At 37.0% G+C, this 20,852-nt stretch overlaps 1 protein-coding gene across 3 annotated transcripts in view; it reads right to left on the reverse strand.

Annotated features, from left to right (window-relative positions):
- KIAA0232 (KIAA0232 ortholog) overlaps nt 1–20,852 on the reverse strand; it is a 65,395-nt gene that overhangs the window by 17,594 nt on the left and 26,949 nt on the right. For 2 of the 3 annotated variants that reach the window (XM_032110387.1, XM_032110386.1), the window contains exons 3-5: nt 14,896–15,033; nt 1,860–1,926; nt 431–512 (exon numbers count right to left, since the gene is read on the reverse strand). In XM_032110387.1, coding sequence (XP_031966278.1) covers nt 431–512; nt 1,860–1,926; nt 14,896–15,033 — 287 coding nt within the window. The remainder of the gene's footprint in view (nt 1–430; nt 513–1,859; nt 1,927–14,895; nt 15,034–20,852) is intronic. The other variant, XM_032110388.1, reaches the window with a different exon arrangement.

Below are 20,852 nucleotides of genomic sequence, written 5' to 3' on the forward strand. Positions count from 1 at the left end.
TCACTTTGGTTATCAAGAGTTTAAAGGTTCTAAGAGATTTCTTTTGCCATTTATGCAATAGAAAGCAGTGAGTTCTGAATCCAGGAAACAGCTGATTCCCTCCCTGCAAATCTACATGTCAATTAATGCTGTCTTAAAGGTTTTTGTCTGGTTGACTTAGTCTTCAGGAAACTAAAATAAAGTACGGTTTGAGTTCTGTATATAGTCAAACGAAAGCAGTCAGGACTTCGACAGAAATTAAACTAGCCCATGGTACCAAGTGCTTATATTTAAATATACAAGATTAACAAAAGAAGATGGCAGGAAAATAAATGTATTTCTTAATTTCCACAAAACTCCAGATTCCCCACTAAGTTAACTTCACCATGTTAAAATATGGGAGCAAAAATAGAAAAGCGTCTCAGATAACAATAAGAAAAAAAATGCATACATTTCTACTTGATCCTTTGCTGTGGGAGATAAATCAGTCTCAGGAGTCAAAGAGCCTTCTAACTTTTTGTGAATCTTCTCCTCTGTTTTGGAAGAAAATTCCAAACGCTTAACAGAAAAATTCAAAAAAGCCAGTGTACTTTGTAACAGTATTTAACAAAAAACACCAGGATGTATAACTGTAATAGTAGTAAAATTTCCATAAAACACTATAAATAACAAAGAAATTACAAATTACCACCCAAGATTCAAGTTTTTCACAAATCTGCAAATCTGACCAAACGTGACTGGCCAGCAGCTCCATGCAACCACATGGATAGCAATGCCCCACAAGGAGAATTCCTGCTGAATGTTTAATTGTTTCATATCCAAACCCTTATCTCATTCTTGCACTGCTACAGACACAAAAAATATTTCTTAAAAAAATCAACTATTTAACTGTTTTTATCATTGGCCACATCTAACTTCTCATGTGTTTCACTAAAAGGAAATACCCTTCCAGTAGTTGCTGAGCTTTGAGTGGATGTAAAGGCATATTTCCTGTGTGAGAGGTGACTCTGAAAATTTTCTAATTCTTTATATTAAAACCTTTAAAATATAAAAAAGTGAGACATACTATTTTTTTTAATTTATTTTTTTCAAAATAAATGCTCAGCATCACCTTGGCTCAGGAAGAAGTTCACAGCATTATGAAATACTAAGAGCTGACTAATGATTACAGTTTAAAAACAAAAAAAAGGGAATGGAAACAGGTAAAATCATGCTTTAAGCAGGTAAATGTTTATCTCTTATTTACAGCTACTTATACGACACAATAAGCATATTAATTTCACTTCAAGTGTCCAAGGCTGCTACTGTGTCCCTGAACAAACATTTATGTGTGATGAACTTTCACTGGAGATAACACAAGTTTACATTATGCTCCCTCCCCTAAGCTTGATGTCATAAAGCGCCCATTATTATTCCCCTATAGCCCAGAAATTTTAAGTAGTGATGGCTGTTTTGGATGCTTTTCACAGGAATAGTTTCCACATAATTATTTTGAGGCATATCTACTCTTTGCAAGCATCAATACACAAAAGGAACAGAATCAAGTCTACTTTATTTTCATTATTTTTGGTAGGGAGGGGGATGCTGAATTTGGAATATTTACTAAAAAAGCAGGCATAGCTGGCTATGAACAGTTACAGCTTTTCATGAACAAAACTCCATTTGTAAGTGGCTATTTCTAAGGTAAACAAAGCATATCAGCACAAAATTGCTTAAATTGTTTGAATGAAATTATTCAAACATACTTTAAAATTGCATGGCCTGTACTAAAAGTTACTGAAATAACAGCCTACTCCCCCACACCCACCCCTGTCTCAGAATGTTGCACAGTTGATAAATACAATGCATGGCCTCGGAAGTTTTAACATTTTTTTCCTCACCTTGCTTACTCTGAAGGTCTTTCAGTTTGGAGCAAAGCTCCTCCACTAATGTTTCAATCCCAGAGCTCTGCACGACGACAAAACCACATGGGAAAAAAAAAGAAAAAAATAGAAAATATAACTTACTAAAAAGAATTCATAGAAATATATCAATACAGTACACGTATCTCAGCAGACATATTGTTCTTTTTGCACAGTAACTAGATATGAAAAATCAACAAAATTATTTATAGGTATAAATCCAATCCTATAAATATGTAATTAGAGGTCAAAATGATTCCATGAAACATGAAGATACATTCACAGAGAGGTTTCAAACTACAAGTCACATTGTTGCATTACAGGATATCCAAGGCTTTGCAAACACTGCATGTCACATTTACCGCATGGTATTGCTGCAGATTTAGCCAGGAGTCTCAGGATAGAAGTTCAATCACCCACTGAATACTAAGATGCATTTCAAAAAGTTAAGCCTGATCCTTTTGGCTGCACAGTTTATACCTGTGGGAAGGGACTGCTAAAATGATACAGAAAATCAGGCATGAAGGTGGAAAGGAGAACAGTAGGAAGGCGTACACACATACGTGGCAGAGAGGGAGAGGAAAATGCTTCCACAGTATCTATATGCAAAACCCAGCCCACAATCTTGCCAATTTACCATAACCAGGTAATTTTTTTCTTTTTAAACAATGTGTTACTAGCTCAACAACACAGGAGAGCAGAGGAAAAAATAAACACCTACTTCATATTCCCTATAAGCCTCTATTTTCCTCCTTTATTCCTCTACATAAATACCGAAATACTGAAAATAAACACACACAAAAACCAGTCCAATATATTACCCATAGAGGAAAACCCCATGATATTCCAATGGAAAAAAGTTGAATTCCCATCAGCAAAATATTAAACACCAATCTACAGCCTGAAATGACCATTCCTGTTCGAAGGAAAACTAGGTGAGGTGGGTACTGTATGGGTACTTGTGTTCTTGTTAATTCGATGCTCAGGAATTGTACTTCACACTTTCCATAACAGCAAACAGAGCTAGAATCACAGCTAAACACAGCAATCTGGCACTCGTGGGGAGGATACAAGAAGTCCCCTGCACATCACCCTACAGCTGGGAGCGGTAATGAGGGAGGATCATGCAGCTTACTGTATCCTGTGCACAGTTTCCTCAATATCAACTCCACCATTGTTGGAAATCTAGTTCCAATTACACTTGGAGAAACTTACACAAACCCCCAAGAAAATGATCTCATCTTCTGAATTTAACATGATCTTATTTGTGCATATAGTTATGGGACATGTTTTCTCTCCGAAGGCAACGCCGATCAAATATCAAGTTACAGAAAAGCACAGAAAAGAGTTTGATTTGCTGTGTGACCATGGTGGTATAAAGATTCAATTTTTCCAAGATCTAAGAGCTTCTCATCTCTCCTGATTACTGTCCAGAAATTGCTGAGACATGTGAATATATGTTGCTAAAGAACAAGAAAATATTATGAAAAAGAGAATACTAATTTATACAGTCAGACTAGCTTGTTTAATTCACTGTCACAAAAACACTCTCGAAAAATCATACACTGAAGCAATGATTTATATGCTAACTCTAAACTTTAATTATTTGCAGCCAAGTGAGAAAGAAAGCAATTTTCTATTCCTAACTGTATTGCTGCACTGAACTGCTAAATATAAACCTTTATGCCACATACTTAACTGAGGATGACTTAGCAATATCAAACTTCAGAAGGCATCTTCTGTATCAGTAAATTTACCAGCATAAATTAAATCATTTAGCAAGAACCAAGCAAGACAGTAATATGAATGAAGCTATGTAGTTGTAATAATTTGCCACATATATGCCACTTAATTTATCCATTAATATGCCACTCTTGACTCCCCCCCTCCTACCCCCAAAAGGTCAACAGAGGAGGAGCTGGCCTTGGTTTTCCTTAACTTCCAAAACTGTCTAATCAAACAGACACCTGTAGCAAACACTCCAAGGAATACAGATTCACTTCCTTAACTTAATTATAGCATCATGCTAAAAAAATGCCCCCAAACCAGCAACAATATGCTTACCATTGCACCGAAGAAGTGAAAACTTTTGGAATCAAACACTTCATTTCCTCCTGTACCATGAAACTAATACTTGAGTCAGCTGACGCGCTGCCCGCCGTCCTGCATGGCGCTGAAGGAGACAGCGCTCACTTTAAAACAAGGGGGGTGGGACCCACTGTGCAGAACACCAGGTCTCTGGAGATCCCCTGCTCAACTTCTTACTGCAGCACATGAAAACGTGCTGCAGACTTAATGTAACAAATGCCATGGCAGTTACTTCAAATATGACACTGGTGTTAGCGGAATATGAGATTCAGTTACTTTTTTTATTGTTTACCTTAATGCCTTGTAGCTGTAACGACCCCATGGCCTGAAAATAACACGTTCCAGGCACTGGCTTGGTTCAATAGGACACAACTAGCTAACAAAACTAGGTGATCTGGTTGAAGCATTTTGCTTATGTTCAAATTTAAAGACAGACCCCATACAATACAAATACTGCAGCATCTTACAAACATTTTGAAATATGGAAGTTTTAGTGCCCAATTATGATTGCTTTTGTAATTCCATCATGAAAGGCTTAAAACTCAAAATTGTCTGTCCCAGATTTCTACTAACCTGTTTCTCTCACTCAAATTACAAAGGGCAGCACATAATTTTTTAATTAATATTTTTCATTTTGCATAACAATATTTCCTGCACACCAAGCACATTTTATTCTATTGTACTGTTTTTAACATTTTTCTCTTTCCTTCCCCTGCTTCAAAATACATCCAGTTTCACCAAAAGTTGTTCTTTTTGGCTTTTTATCAGCTGGCTACAGCAAGGGAAGGATTACATAAAGGATAGGTGTTATGTTACTGGCATAGGAGTGATGGTGCTAACAGATAAATTAAGCTTCTGAACTCACCCAGCATGAACAAGAACTGTCAATCTGACTGCTGGAGTTACAGGACTCCAACAGCCACTGTCTTCCTTAGTGACCACCATGACCCTATTCAGAGCCTAATTAATGCAGTTCTGCATAATGAAGAATGAGACCAAATTAATAAAAAAAAAACAAAACAGCAAAGCTCACTCACATTTTTATACATATTTGTAAATATGTTTGTTAGTTTTGACTTTTTTTTTTGAGGTTGGATTTTTTTCTCCCTAAACACACAGGCTCACACATATATATAATATCAAATCTTAAATCAAAGACCTTTTGAACACATTCTGCTTTGGAAGCAGAGCAGCCAGAGATGACAAGTGGTAACTCATTAGCCTGAAGCAATCCAATTGCTTTCTTATGTATATCCACACCTCTGTATAGCTACAGAAAATGTTCCCAGAAGATATTAAAACAGTAGGTGTAGTTACTTCTGAAATGTTTTTATAAATTTAAAATATTCAGTTAAATTTATAAATGAACCATGGAAAAACCCAGTATTATGTGTACCAAACTGAAATTCACTAAAAACTGTTGCCTATGTTAACAGTGGGCACTGGCTTCTATGTTTTTACAGTTTTGAGTAAGAAATTGTGAAACATTAGCTCCTCTCATATTCTTGGCAAATCACCTGAATTCTTAAGTGATATTCATCTCTGCTAGCAGGCTACTTCTGAATGTTACAAACAAGCATAGCACAGTCACCATCCAGAAAATTTAAGAAGTTTTTCCTGAATTTCATCGCAAACAGCACCGTTATTATTTCACATAGTTATACTACAGAACTGAGAAGAGGACTGTTCAGTAAATTTTTCATTTTCACTGAGCTTTCACCTCTTCCCATCACCCAGTAATGATATCTGGTTATGGGTCTCATATTTCCGACAAAAAAATGCCATGCAAACATATACTTTGTTCTGCAGATCTGTACATATGCAATAGCCAAGCCTTCTGGACAAAACAAAGGAAAATTAAATTCTGATAGCCAGTAGTTAGAATGAGATTTCCACATCCAACAGACCATGAATATATACACAGAAACTGAAAAATTCCATCAGACTGTACAACTCCAAGGGAAGTGTTGTTTTGGGGAGATGTTGTTTGGGCTTAGGTTTTTGGCAGGTTCAGGTTTTTCGCTCCTAGTCTAACATAAGTTAAAAGCTTCCTCCAGAAGCTTTGAACTGTGCAGTGTAAATATTTACTAAATAGGCCTGTTACTTCAGGCCTGTAAGGTATGGAGAAAGGTCCTTGCTCCTCTTCAATCTTTTTGAAAAGCAAAAGCATGACAATTCCTTTTACCTGAACAATTAAAATAATCACTCATTCGCTATTAGGGTTTTGAGAGCTTTCTATCTTTCACTTTCAAAACAAATCCTTTTCCCAAACATACACAACAGTTTAGGTTGGAAAGTACCTCTGGAGATCGTCTAGTCCAAACCCCTGCTGAAACAGGATAAACTAGAGAATATTGACAGAGTATTTCACAAAATACAAGTTCAAACAATCTAGAAATTAAAGTAAATCAATATATTCATAGTTTCAAATCATTGATTTTACAGGCCATCGGGCTCTCCAGAGAAGATGGTATTCTGACTGTACCAAGACTGTTTTGTTAGCATGTCTCTGGTCACCAAGTGCAGGATTAGATAGCTTTTCTATATGAATCAGCTGTTAAGCCACGTGAACTGAGTAAGGCACAAAATGTGATTCACCGCAACCACACATCTATTTCTGTATTTTGTAGGATGATGAGAGAAAGTTAAAAGTCTAGGTTTTCATTTTTTAACATTCTGACACAGTATAATTCATTTGATTACAAGTACTCTCACAAGAGGTGCTCAAGACAGACTAAAAAATAATCTTGGCCCAAGATCAGCACTATGTGAATATATGAATAAATAAATCTCAATCCATTAAAATAGCAGCTTCCCTGGGGTGTTCAATCCAGGTGAGTTCAAAGAATTAAAATAAGGTTCCACCTTGCATTATCATAGTAAGGTAGATGACACTAAGAAACACTTAAGAGTATGTACTTGTAAATGTTTTTGACCCTTTAGCAGCAAGAACACAAATCTTTATCTGTTTATTTGAATATGTAATGATTTATCACAAAGATACTGGACCAGTCAGAAAAACAAATTCTATTTATTAACTTCTCTTTTTGGGGCTCATGAATACTTGATCCAAAGTAATCTTCAATAAATGTGTGACCTCAGAATATTAATTTCCAAGCAAACTGCCTTAATATCACATAAATCCAAGCCATTTTAAGAAATATGAGAGCAATAGCTCTCCAACAAGGAAATAAGAATACTTCCTTGAAACTCTCTTAATCCTGTCTTTGGTATTAAAACAACATTAGGAAAGGTAAATTACGTATCTAGCAAATAGCTAGGATCAGGCTCAGATTTCAGAGCTGTAATTCACCACATCACACACCACCTTCTAAGAGAGAGAGAGATAATAAATAGCACGTGTTATTTACTAATTCTAGATAAAAGAGATCATCTGCCAGCTCAAATTAACTTCAAATAAACATGCTATCCCTAAATGTAGGTTACTAGAGCAGCTAATCTGACTTCTGTTATTTAAAACTTAATTCTTTTAGCTCCCTCCCATAGCAGGCTACACTGAAATAGATGTTATCCCCCAAGAAAGGATAATTCCTCACTAGAAACTATTCTTCCTGATTATTATTCATCACTTATAAACAAACACGCTGACTTCAAAGCCACAACAGACTTGCTATCCATGTAAGCAGTGCTGCTGTGAGATTTCACTTAATCACAGTACTTCAGCTTGCCCATGCTAAAATGTTCTTATCTGTATTATCAACGAAATGGCAGAAACTTTTAAAGTGAGTTCCCACCAATTACGCAAAAGCTCTTTTCTGCACCAAGTGAAATGCAGAAAGGACACTTGAATTTTCCTCAGCAGGTGCTCTGCCAGGTTCATTCAAGTTTGCTTCTGTGTATGATAAGAATTCATAATGGACCCCCATCTCAAATTTTTTGTGAAAATTATTGCTCTACATTAAGGAAAATTATAATCTAATAACACTGCTCTGTGATGGAACACAAGGCATTATTCAGGAGAGCTCTGTAACCAGCTCCTCTGGCATTTTCCTGGCACACCTGTGTGCCTGAAAGTCTGTGCTGCTCCTCCCTCCAAGAAATGCATACACCAACTTCCCTTCTGTCCCAGGCTTATCAGAGAAGCTGCTGCGAGGACAGATCTGCCTTGCCCCAGTTTGCCCCCATTTTCATGGGAAATACATACAAGGTGAAATAACTTTCAATCACACTGAACACCTACTTTCAGCCTCCAAGACAGTCATCTCTACTACGGGAAATATTTAATGTTATGAAGCAACTTTTGTGTAGACTAAGCTCCCACAAGCAATTTCTCCAGTTCAGTATGTACATTTTCTATATTGAGAAAACACATACAAAAATTGGAATAATTAAAACCTTTGTCAACTTCAATTAATGTTACCATTACAGACAGCAAAGTGGTTTCAGTAACATGACAAATCAGATATGTGGAACTATGAATATCTGTTTAATGCCAAAGTCATAAAGAAAAAGGAATTGACTTATTGTAATTAATTTATTCTGTGATGGCTACCTTGGCAAGACAAATGACTTTCATTTCCTATATGGTATCTGAAGTTATTTTTAAAATTCTTTCCTAAATAATGCTGCATGTTCTGGAAACAGCTAGTATATCCCTTTCCATAAGGACAACTGGACACAAACCAAAAGAAAGAGATCATTCATTTAATTTTTGAAGTGTTTTTGGCATTTTCTGGTAAAGGACTCTGAACAATCATCCTCAGACACATAGAAATGCTTACTACTAAGCTAGTCAGGATATATGCTTCAAGAACCATTAAGGCTATTTTGGAACCTTAACTTCATTTTTTTACTTTAATAAATTGAAACTTTTCAACATGCACTTCACCTTTCTATTTGTTAAGATGGCTTTTACACAACTTGATTCATTCTTCTGTTGTCCCGTATCTTTACAATAACACTCTTGTTCATGTCACTTCTAATTATACATAGATCTGTAATTTAAATCACTTACGAAACTGTCTAATGTTTACAACCTGATTCTCCGGTATCCCAGTGTAGTGGTCAGTGTGTATTACCTAATTAACATTAGGTTATGTTAGAGAAGCAGGGAACAGCAGGAATAAATCAGTGATTACAATGAATTTTAAATCATCTAGTTAAGGTGCCATTCTGCTTAGAAAGAAAGACAGTTCTTGCTATAAACTCCAGAAGTCCTTTTCCCTCAGTTCTTGCCTATCGCTATTGCAAAGTGCAAGGCAGATGATGTGACAGTGCCTTGGTCTAAATTGGCACACAGATACCATAATCTCTGGAGACAGCAATAGTTGGCCAGAGTAACCCTCAATAAAAACATGCTCAGATATGCAATCATAACCAATTGATTCATTCGGCCTGATCAGGAGATTATTTCTACAAATAAGGTTTATGTGCAGAACTGTAGTAACTGCATGGATGCCCCACGCCTACTAATGTTCAAGGCCAGGTTGGATGGGGCTGTGAGGAAACTGGTCTAGTGGGAGGTGTCCCTACCCATGGCAGGAGGTTGGAGCGAAATGATCTTTAAGGTTCCTTCCAACCCAAACCATTCTAGGATTCTATGATTCTATGAAAGTTTGACAGTTCTGCACTTCGAGTAAGAAAGATGACAAATGCTAAGAAAATGTCAACAAAATCTTATTTTAGACACATCTCAAGTCTGTGCTGAAAGCAAGGCACATTTGAGAATAAAATTACCATTAAAATTTTTAGGAAAAATTTTTCACTAGAGCCCCACTTGTTCCTCTATGTGCTCCTGCATGATAACACAAGTATCAGAAGAGTTCTATTCCCCCGTCGTAACTCAAAGTTAGCAAAGCCAGTGCTCTATGCTGTTAGCATGCCCACACCTGACTACATTTAAAAGAAATTACTGTTATGAAGTTTCACCAATTATGTTTCCATGTTACCCCCAAGCAGTAATTTCTTAGAACAGTGGGATGTGTGTTCTTGTCAAATACATTAGAGCAGTTCTGTTTCAAAATTCATCACAGAATCTATCAACCAAGACTAGCTCTTGCTTTAACATGTTGCACACGGTTTCATGTGGCAGTTAGAAGACTTTGAGAGCTCGGTTAGTTCAGAATGGACCACACTGCCTGAACCCCATTATGACAGGCCTTGGGAGATCAGCAGCATTAGACACTAGGAATGTCTCAGGATGTGCTGTGGAACAGCTTAGGCAAAGTGGACACCTACATTGGGAGAAGGAAAGAGTCTTGGAGCACTGGTTTCATCAGCGCTGAAAGTAAGATCCACAGGAAGCTGTCTCCTCATTCTTAAAAAGCCCTCACACATTTCATCAGAAGGACACAGACACTGCTTTAACTGAAATTCTGGCACCATCTTGGAGTGCAGCTTCACGTGTCACACGGCAAGTGTTCAGTGAATTAACTGCACTCCATAGCAACCGCAATAGCACAGCTGCAGACCTGCTCACTATTGAGCAATGCAAATTTTAGCAGAAAAGTCATCAGGTAAAAGCTAATTAAGCTTGGATTTAAGACCAATGGACAGGCACATAAGTAATTTCAATATTATTCCTGGGAAATACACCTATTCAAAAGTCTTACATGTATCAGTCTCCATAAGCAATTCCAACCTTGCTCACAGTATCCACCTTGTAAAAAGTAACACACATGAATTTCTAAACTCTTATTTAATAAATTTCTGAGTCTCAAATATACTGCTTTCTGTCTTTTTACTGACAGTAACAAGACAAGTAATGACAAGTTTCATTATTCAAATACAAAATAATTTAGACTGTCAGAATTAGGAGGTTTTAAAAAAAGAAAAAAAATCTCAAATTGCACATGAACAAACTGATCTGTGTTTCAGATAGGAATTACAAACAACAACAACAAAACAAAACATCAAGTTATTTAATTTTGACAGATCAGCTGTTTTTACTTAAAATTTGAGGCAGTAATTTAAGGATAAAATTTCTTATTTTCATCAGAGGACTTTTATATAAATATTCCCCAGTCCTAAACATTAGGTTTTTTTACTCAACATTTCATTAGAATGGATATCCCTACATGACCAGTTAACTGCAAACCAACATTTTAAAATTTCTTCCAGACTTCAGCAGGATAAAAATTAAGATGAAATCTCTACTCAAGGTCAATATTAACAAGCTTTTAAAAACTTGAGCAATTCTTCAGCATGTCTTTAAACTGCTATTTATTCAAGCGTTCCAGCAAAAATAAACTTTAGAACTACAGTAAGAATAGCAATTGATTGTTACATTAAAGTACTTGGCTTAAAAGTTCTTCTCACCATCATTCTGTCTCCATTTTCTGGCAAGTTGCGATGTATTTACGTTGCCTCTGCTCCTGACTGCAAAAGCATCTGCAGCCAAAGACTCATTCATACGAATATAGACAATTTGAGACACCAAAATGCTTGTCACACAAAATATACTGTCCTCAGAACATACATTAACAATTTGCATTCTTGCATATACCAGATGGAATCTGTTAAAATCAAGCCTCCTCTCACAAACACACTTAGTCCACAACAGGTGCAAAGACACAGTGAGGCAGAGCAGGTTCTCTGACTCGTCAATCTCCATGATGTAGGAAATGTTTTAGAAATAAACACCAAATTGTAGGCTTCTTGAAGTTAAATGTTTGTTTTCAGGACCATGAAATTAAAACTAGAACCTTGGATTTTTGTCTCAGATTAGTGTTTTACAGCATTACTCTTTTTAGCAAGAGAGGAAAAACTGAATTCAAGCAAAACTAAGCTACCAAATGAAGTACACCCTAAGAATGAATACTGTGGAAATGAAAATCTACAAGAGGTGGTTTCAAAATATTTGTTTCAACCACTAAATGAAAGTCTGACAAAACAGTACTTACTGCTAGCAAGCCAATTTTCATATAATCCATTTACAACTTCCTCTCTCCATCAAGCACCTTTTTGAAGCGATCACCCAATTTTAAGGCTTTTGATTACTGTTAGGAGGAGGAGGCAGACTGACTACCGTTTCTCAACACATTATTGGTTTAAATAATTAAATGCAAAATTAAAAATTACATTACCCGGATCTCTGTAATTTCCTATGAGAGTTAGGAAAGTTACTACTGATCCTCATTACCTCTTCATCCTTTGCACACTTTTGTCTCTAAAATAGATCAGGTTGCAAAATCCCAAAGTCTTCACTGAATTGTCTCCCTTGTTTTGGCTCTTTTGTGTGTGTTTGTTTGTGTGTGCCTGTACACACGCGTGTATACATACTCTGTCTACAGATGTACATAGGGTAAACCCTAAAATCACTTCACTTAAATACAATTTTATTTAAATATATTTAAGTTGAAATACACCAAGACTTTTTTTTTCCAATTACTCCCAATAAAGGGGCTCAAACTTGCTTGCTTTGCTCCAATACTAAGGTTGAAAGAAGAGGTTAGGCTGGAAGAGCAAGTGTTCCATATCCATGTGAGCAAAATTGGCATTTCTGTATCCACCTACTTTGAAAAAGGGATCACAGAAGGACAGCAAAACTGTAAAAAAGCTCTATAACTGCCCATGTGGACTATTTATCAGGCCACTTGCAAAAAGAGAACATCCTCATGAACACATCTACCTCATCTGACAACAACAACAAAAAAATCACAGGTAAATATTTCTCAGATGATTCAGAAAACTATTTTAAAAAATTCAAGTGGCACCAGAAAAAAAGTGTTATTTGTATCTCAACAATTTTTATAAATACTCCTTACACACAACTGACCTACAATTCCAACTACAGTTCACAGAGTATTTTTATCTTTTTGTAGAGACAAAACCATGAAAACTGTTTGGAGCAGCTTGAATACCTCAGCAGAAATAGTATTCGAACATTATCTTTCACTGTCTAAAATCTACTGATTATTCCCATCAGATCAGCACACAAACTTAAACACAAAAATGCAACAACATGAGAAACGTGTTTGAAAAAGCAGAAATAAAAGATATCTTACAAATTATTTTAAAGTATTACTAGCATTTAAGCAGGATCACCCTTCCCTTTAACTCTAGGGGAAAAAATAAAAGAAGTCTGTATTTCTTTCATGCAATGCATGTGTTAAACTACCTACAAAGCAGCTTTAAGTAACAACTTTTTTTAAAAGGCTTAAAGGTTCAATTCTGTGTTTGAAAACACATTATAAAAATTATGACCTGCAATTTCATTAATGACAACAAATGTGAAAGCTTAACTGTCTGAGCAGGCAACAGAAGTCAAAATAGCTCTGAAATAACTCAAGTCTACAGGCTGCAGATTATAGGTTAATGTTGAACACTAAAAATTTGACAAGGTGACGGGGTCAAAGATGAAGTTATTTTTCAACCTTTCAGATCCCATGTATTTTTATTCTTTCAAAACTGTAGTTGAATAGTTTCTTCCCTTCTCTGTTATAGGTTATCAATAAATTTACTTCCTTCCTATTGCTCTGCAACTAAATTTCTCTGTATTATATAAACTTAGCTCTAAGTGATGATCATTGATTTTCAGCTATGTGGAGATGCATCAAGGGAGTGATTTCTAAAGTTAAGAATCAAACATCAGTATTCCTGTGGTCTATGTATGAGACCTACATTTTGTTGTTCATAAAATGAGTAGACAAAGTCAAACATATCCTCAAGAAAGACATTACGTCTTGCAATTATTTCCCCATATTTGTTTCATATTTAAATTAACTTCTATGGTAGTTAGAGTTAGACCTCAATATTCTGTAACTATGAGAGCAGAGCAAGTTACCAACAAAATTGTACTTTGCATCACTTTGTTAGGATAATAAGTAATGGGAAAATGGAAGTTCAGAAATCTCCCAGTTAAGTCAGTTAGCTATTTAGTAACTGAATGAATACTCAAGTAGCTTCACAAACAGTGAGCCAGAACATGATGGTAATGCTGCTGAAGGTGGTGGGAATAACCACCAAATCATCCTCACTCCCTTGATTATTCTTCCATAGCCTTGCTGGCACAAGTGTCTGTGCCACAAATCTGACCAGGAAACCTCTCTGGGTTAACCTTTCCTCTGCCCCAACCAGGTTAATCTCAGGAAACTGATTCACTTTTCCAAACCAGTTCTCCATGTAACCACCCAAATGCATGTGCAAACACAAGCTATGACTAGGAAGGTGTGTAGAGCAGTAACACAACCAGGCTGCATAGGTGGGGTAGTTTCTTCTTACAGCAGTGACAGATCAGAGAACTTACAGTTCTGTAAACTAAAAAACAGAGTTTCTCATTCTTGTTGTCTGAAAAATCTCCTTAGAGAGCTTCCTTTGACTTGTGCTACAGATCATTTTTTCTTTTTAAACATTGCCTTCAACTGCCTCTCCCTTTGTCCACTTTTCTGCTCAACTACAATGATACCTGCTGCCTCTGCTATCTTCCTTCACCTGCCACCTTCACCTCTCCTCACCTTCTCCAGTCAGTGCACTTCAACTCCCCTTCCACTCAATCGTGTCATCTGGAAAGTGAACATTTGCTACTATACGTGGCTTTTTATTTAGGAATTCTGGATTACACATGTAGCATGCACAGAGCAAGATGGCTTTCTTCCCAAATATTCCAACCCTTTCTATTTACACAGAACACAAAGTCGATTTAGAATTTTTAGAATTACCTTTATGCAAAGCTTTATGGTAATTTCAACTCAAACTAGTGTATTGCAACTGCCCCTGACAAGAACAGGTGAGGGTTTACAGAAAGAAAAGCATGACACTACATAGTACAGAATCTCTTGTGAAATCAAGAGATACATACCATACCCATACACAGATTTCATAATTTCCTAAAGAAAAATAAAGAATTCTTGGAGAACTCTTGGCGAGCCAGCATTTTAAGAAGCCACAAATTAAAAGATAAGCATCACAAGCTAAATATATCTAGCACAAAGAAGGACATGAAGGACATTAAGTAGTCCAAACTTACTTCATCAGAAGCAGAGCGAAGACACTGGACAGCAGCCTGTTTTTTCATTTCCTCTAGTGTTAGATCAGAGCACTTTTTCTTACTCTTTCCCCATTTCTTGTAAGCTCCCTTTTCCCAGCCCAGGAAGATGTCATTCTCCTAAAATCAAAATAAAGAAATCACATTATTTAAAATACATTAATATCTCAGTACTATAGCAGAACAGGACTACAAATAACATACTGTTCAAAATAAAACCAACTCCTTTCTATCTGCTAAAAACTACTTTTTGCCAAATAAAAGATTAGTTTGATTACATAAAACTTGCACTTACTATTCAGAAAAGCACATGCATTTTTCACAGGACATGGAGGCAACTCACACTCCACTGCAATATTTTCCAATTGCAAAGCATATCCACAAAGGCAATTTTATGGCCAACTTATGGTTGAATGTATTACTGGAATTTACACAAAATATGTTAGAGAGTTTCACTGATCTCTGAAATAATACGAATGAAAAGCAAGTAGTTCTGAGTTAAGATCAAACTTAAGAGAAAGTTAAGCAAGTCAAAAGAAGAAAATGCAATGTTAGATCCTGAAGCCTGTTCAATTCAGTGTTACAATGAACATGACTACAGCTAGAGATAGCAGTACCTATCATAAAATAAACCTGAACTATTTCAGAAGAAAATTCAGATAACTGAGAAGTGAGGGTGAGTAGGTGGGGTTGGCTTCTCATACATGTAAGAATGATGAAGAACAATAAAATCAAAGTAGAATGCTATTGTATTATATGCAATCATCTGAAGATATGTAGCATCCCTTATATATGGCTTTTCAGAATTTACAAAATTTACTACCTGACTCACTTGTTCTTCACTGTCTGTTCACATATATATACAAGACTTCTCATATTCATCTCATGAAAGAAATATTTTGGCTCTCAGTAAAATAGTCTTTAACATCTTATAACGTATGCTTATCTAAAATCATCTTCTTCAGAGAGCTCCACAAACACTTGATGCTTTTCAGCCTACCTGTTTGAATCCCTTCAACATATCTGTGACTGCTTCCAAAGACAACCAGGCTAAGGCCTACCCTCATTTACAAGAAATCCTAATTGCCCATGGTTTTGAAACAAAGTAAAAACAAGTTGTCAGTGAAAATAATTGTCCCTGTGCAAGTAAAGAACAAGATGGGGAAAAAAAACGGAGCCAAGAGAGACCAATCATCTTCAGAAGCAGCCAACAAAGGGCTGCTATTTGTGACTTCACGTGACAGAGTGCTTCATGAAGGAGCAGAGCAATTTGCTGGATTTACTGTTTAAAGTCTTATTTGAGCACCAAAACTGAAGAACTGCATTTAGTGCTGAAAGAACAAAAAGCTACCAGTCACACTGTTTTTCCTAGTACTTGTGCAAGGTGCCAGTGATTCATTTAAAACAAAAAATTTGAACAGGCTACTGTACTGTTATTAGAAGGATTAACAGAAAGAAATAATAGAAAAAAGTAAGAAAAACATATCAGAAAATAGATTTAATAGACTGTGCATATCTACAATTAATTTTTAAAAAATAAAATTTTAAGTCTTTTCCAAAATTGCAGTTTATGTATTTCTTTATACCACGAGCACTCTAACTCTTCCCAATATTCATACAAAAGAAAACAAACTAATGAGAACCACCTACCCCCCACCAGCACCCAAAACCCCTCCAGCTTACTCACATGGGCACAATGGCAAATGAAAAACAGACTCATTTGTGTGGGTGAAAACTCAGGTACACCAGCAAATTTGCACTGGGTTAACTTCATTTATTCTGATTTTAAGTGGGAAGTTCATTAAGACAACATCTACAGTAGGAAAACATTCCCCAAATGCTACGTATTACTGTTTTTCTCTATGCTGACAAAGCTTTGCTTTGTACTGGTATATCACAGCTTTACCAGCTATCTGTCAGCAGAGCAGCAAGAACCTTTATGCTCACAGCAATCTATAGAGTATTTCATTCAGTTCTTTACACACGTAACTTGAAAGATATCTGACACTTGTTTACAGACTTTGACAGTTTTCAACCTTTAAAAACTGAAAAATCTCTTTTAAGAGATATCCAATCTTTTTAAAGGGGGAAGGGAGGCTAAACATAATTCTCTCTCAGGCCCCTACCCCAGAGCTGTGGTATCAAGGTCTCACCCCTCCCTCCAGAGTGAGCTGTTTGCACACTCTGGGAACAACGTGGCTTGTCTCTCACGATGCAGCGATTGAGGACAGAGCTCTGATAGAGTCCTCATTTTCTTTCTACCTCTGTATACAATACACACAAAAAATTTTTCTGGACACATGGCTTTCAGTCACACTTGGCTGCCAAGTTTAAAACTTGGTTTTGGATTTTTTTTCGAGGACAAACCCATAAATTTTATACCTCAGATTTTACAAGACTAGCAAATGCCATGGATTACAGCTGTTTCATGCAAAATTTTGCAGTTTAAAATCAACATCTAAACTACAGTATTTATCAGCACTATATATGTATTTGATATAGCCTAGGTTACTGAGAATCTTGCACCTTCTGTACACAAATCAAACTACACAAGAGTGAAGAAAAAAAAACTTTAGACATAATTCTTGTGTATCAGAACCATTCTGGATCAAATACAAAAAAAAAAAAATTTAAAACCCCAACATTACAGTAAAATGCCTGAGAAACAAGAAAATGTAATACACCCTCGAGAGTGAGTTTGTAGAACAGTGAAACACGAACAGACAGATCCCCTTCTTTTATGATGACCAAATTGACAAAGGAAGGGAAAAAAAAAAAAAAAAGGAAAAACCCAGTAGTTTCAAATGGTTGAAATTACTTAAATTACTCTCTTAATTTTTTTTCCCTCTGTTTTTCTCTCTGTTTTCAGTGGTCAGGAGCCCATCAGTAGGTTTACTCCTTAGACTGAAAAGGATAAAGTCCTTAACAAACAGGAAAGCAGCAGCAAAAAAGAAGGCAGCTCAACAAAACATTCTGTATGCATGAAGACAAGTATACTACTTCCTTCCACGTGGAAAGAAGGGAAAGAATAACCAAGGACTTCTGATCTCTTCACCTACTAGATACCTTGTTTCCTAACAGAACCAGAGATCGTAAGATAATGCTCATTTTAACGCAAGAGCTCTACACTGGTCACTGAACATTTCACAAATCAATGCCACTCCAAACTTACAGATTTTAAAAGTGTGCATACGCACAGAAGAAAAACTAAAATTTGGTTTACAGAATTCTAATACTTAAACCAGACTACCACTACCTAAATTTTTAAGAGATGACCATCCAATATTAAAGAGATATCAACAGAAAGCCAATGCTCTCTAGATACTGAAAAAAACCTAAGTTTGTACATCTATACTGCTATTTAAACATCTACTCTTCAGAGTCCTACTATCCCCTACCTGCTACATAACTAGGTAATTTCATTAGAGATTTTCAATCATGAAGACACTGAAAGTGCAAAGTTTCATGACAAGAGTAACTTAATAACTACAAATATGGCTAAAAAAACATTGATTACGTATCTGTATTCTTCACACTAATGATGCTGCAAGAAATGCGGTACTTTGAGTGCTTAATTCAATTTTAAATTAATATATAGGCACAAATTTTAGAAAGATTTAGAAATGGTTTGCTCTATTCAACTATGCAAAAGCAGCAATTCCACCACTTCCCTCTCAACTACCAAGAAACTGGAGAAGCAAAAAAAAAAAGCAAGTTTGGTAGTGATTCTCCTTTCATTTGCTGTAGAGAGAACTATCTACTATCCATAAGAAAACAAATGTGACACCTTGTGATAAGACTGAAATAAAAACATTATGAAGCTCATAGTTCATGTAAATGGCAACATTAGAAAGGGAAATATAACCTATTTTTAAAAAAGAAAAAAAAGGAAGACTCGGGGAACTACAGGCCAGTCAGTGTCACTTCTGTGCCTGGCAAGATCATGGCACAGATCCTCCTGGAAAATGTACTAAAGCACATGGAAAATAAGGAGGTGATGGGTGACAGCCAGCATGGCTTCACTGGGGGCAGATCACGCCTGACAAATCTGGTGGCCTTCTATGACAGGATAACAGCTTTGGTGGGTAAGGGAAAAGTAAATGAAATCAACTACCTGGACCTGTGCAAAGCTTGTGACACTGTCCTTGCCTCCGGAAAGACAAGGATTTGACAGATGGACCACTCAGCGGATAAGGAATTGGTTGGGATGGTCGCACTCAAAGAGTCGTGGTCAATTGGCTTGATGTCCAAGTGAGGACCAGAGACAAGTGTTTTCTTGGGTCTGTATTGGTACTGATGCTGTTTAACACCTTTGTCAGTGACATGGTCAGCGGGATCAAGTGCTCCCTCAGCAAGCTCACCACTCTGTGGTATGGTTGACAACCAGAGGGAAGGGATGCCATCCAGAGGGACCTTGACAGGCTTGAGAGGTGGGCCTGTGTGAACTTCATGAAGTTCAACAACATCAAGTGCAAAGTACTCCACCCAAGTTGGGGCAATTCCAAATAAATCCAGGCTGGGCAGAGAAAGGATCGAGAGAAGCCCAAGGAAAAGGACTTAGGGCTGTTAGTTGATGAGAAGTTGAACATGAGCTGGCAATGTGCACTCACAGCCCAGAAGAATAACTGTGTCCCGGGCTGAATGCAAAGCAGTGTGGCCAGTAGGCCAAAGAAGCTGATTCTGGCCCTCTGTCCACTCTCATGAGACCCCACCCACCGTACTGCATCCCAGGTCTGCTCCCAACATGAGAGGGACTTGGACCTGTAGAAGTGAGTCCAGAGAAGGGCCACAAGAGGACTGGAGCACCTCTGCTATGAAGACAGGCTGAGAGAGTTGAGGTTGTTCAGCCTGGAGAAGAGAAGGCTACAGGAAGACCTTACAGCACCCTCCAGTACCTGAAGGGCCTACAGAAGAGCTCAGAAGGGACTTTGGACAACAGCATGGAGTGACGGCACAAGGGGGAATGTCTTTAAACTGAAGGAGGGCAGGTTTAGGTTAGATATTAGAAAGAAATTCTTTACTCTGGGGGTTATAAGACACTTGAAAGGTTGCCCAGAGAAGTTGTGGCTAGCCCTTCTCTGGTGTTCAAGGCCAGGCTAGATGGGGCTCTGAGCAACCTGGTCTAGTGGAAGGAATCCTTGCCCATGGCAGGGGGTAGGAACTAGATGGTCTTTAAGGTTCCTTCCAAACCAAATCATTCAATGATTCCATGAAAAATTCTATCCAAAATGGAACGGGTCCTCACTGCCTCTAGGAGGATTTCACAATTGAGATTTTGGGGAAAACTGCAACAGATCACAAGAGTACGTCATCTTTAAGATTATTCAACAATGATAAAGACCTTCAGTGATCTTGCCTGAAAAAAACACTTCCACTAAACTTAGATTCAGGAAACTCTTCACAGATTGCTTAAAGCCACAGCAGTGGATACTTTTTCATAATAAAATTTATTATAATTACTGAGAAAGGTCTGATGGGCCAGAATCAGCTTAGACATTTCTTACAGGCTGCCTCAGACTGAGACAAAGATAAAGAGATAATACATAGGTGTGATAGTTCAGAAAAAAACACAAGAACATTGGCTCAAACTCACCTAATATGCCCCAAAGGAAATGCAGACGAAGAGTACATTTCAGAGAGCAGCATAAGTTTTCTCCATGACAAAAAACCATTGCTAACACAGAATAGAGAGGACTGGAAAATGTTTTTTAATTTTAGATAATAACTCCAAATCCAGGTATTACCAGGGAAAGAATTCATCTTAGACTTTTAGTGAAAAACCAGGGAACCATCTAGCCACTACAGTCACCTCCTTTCCAGTTGCCACAACCGGAACATTACAACCCTGTGGAGCCCGGCTGATAATGTATCAGATAACAACATGCACTGCTACGACCTCAGGATATTTGGTACTGATGGCAGGCAGCGAAGAATTCTAC

This window comes from Corvus moneduloides, chromosome 5 (assembly GCF_009650955.1).
Source record: "Corvus moneduloides isolate bCorMon1 chromosome 5, bCorMon1.pri, whole genome shotgun sequence".
Classification (NCBI taxonomy): Eukaryota; Metazoa; Chordata; class Aves; order Passeriformes; family Corvidae; genus Corvus; species Corvus moneduloides.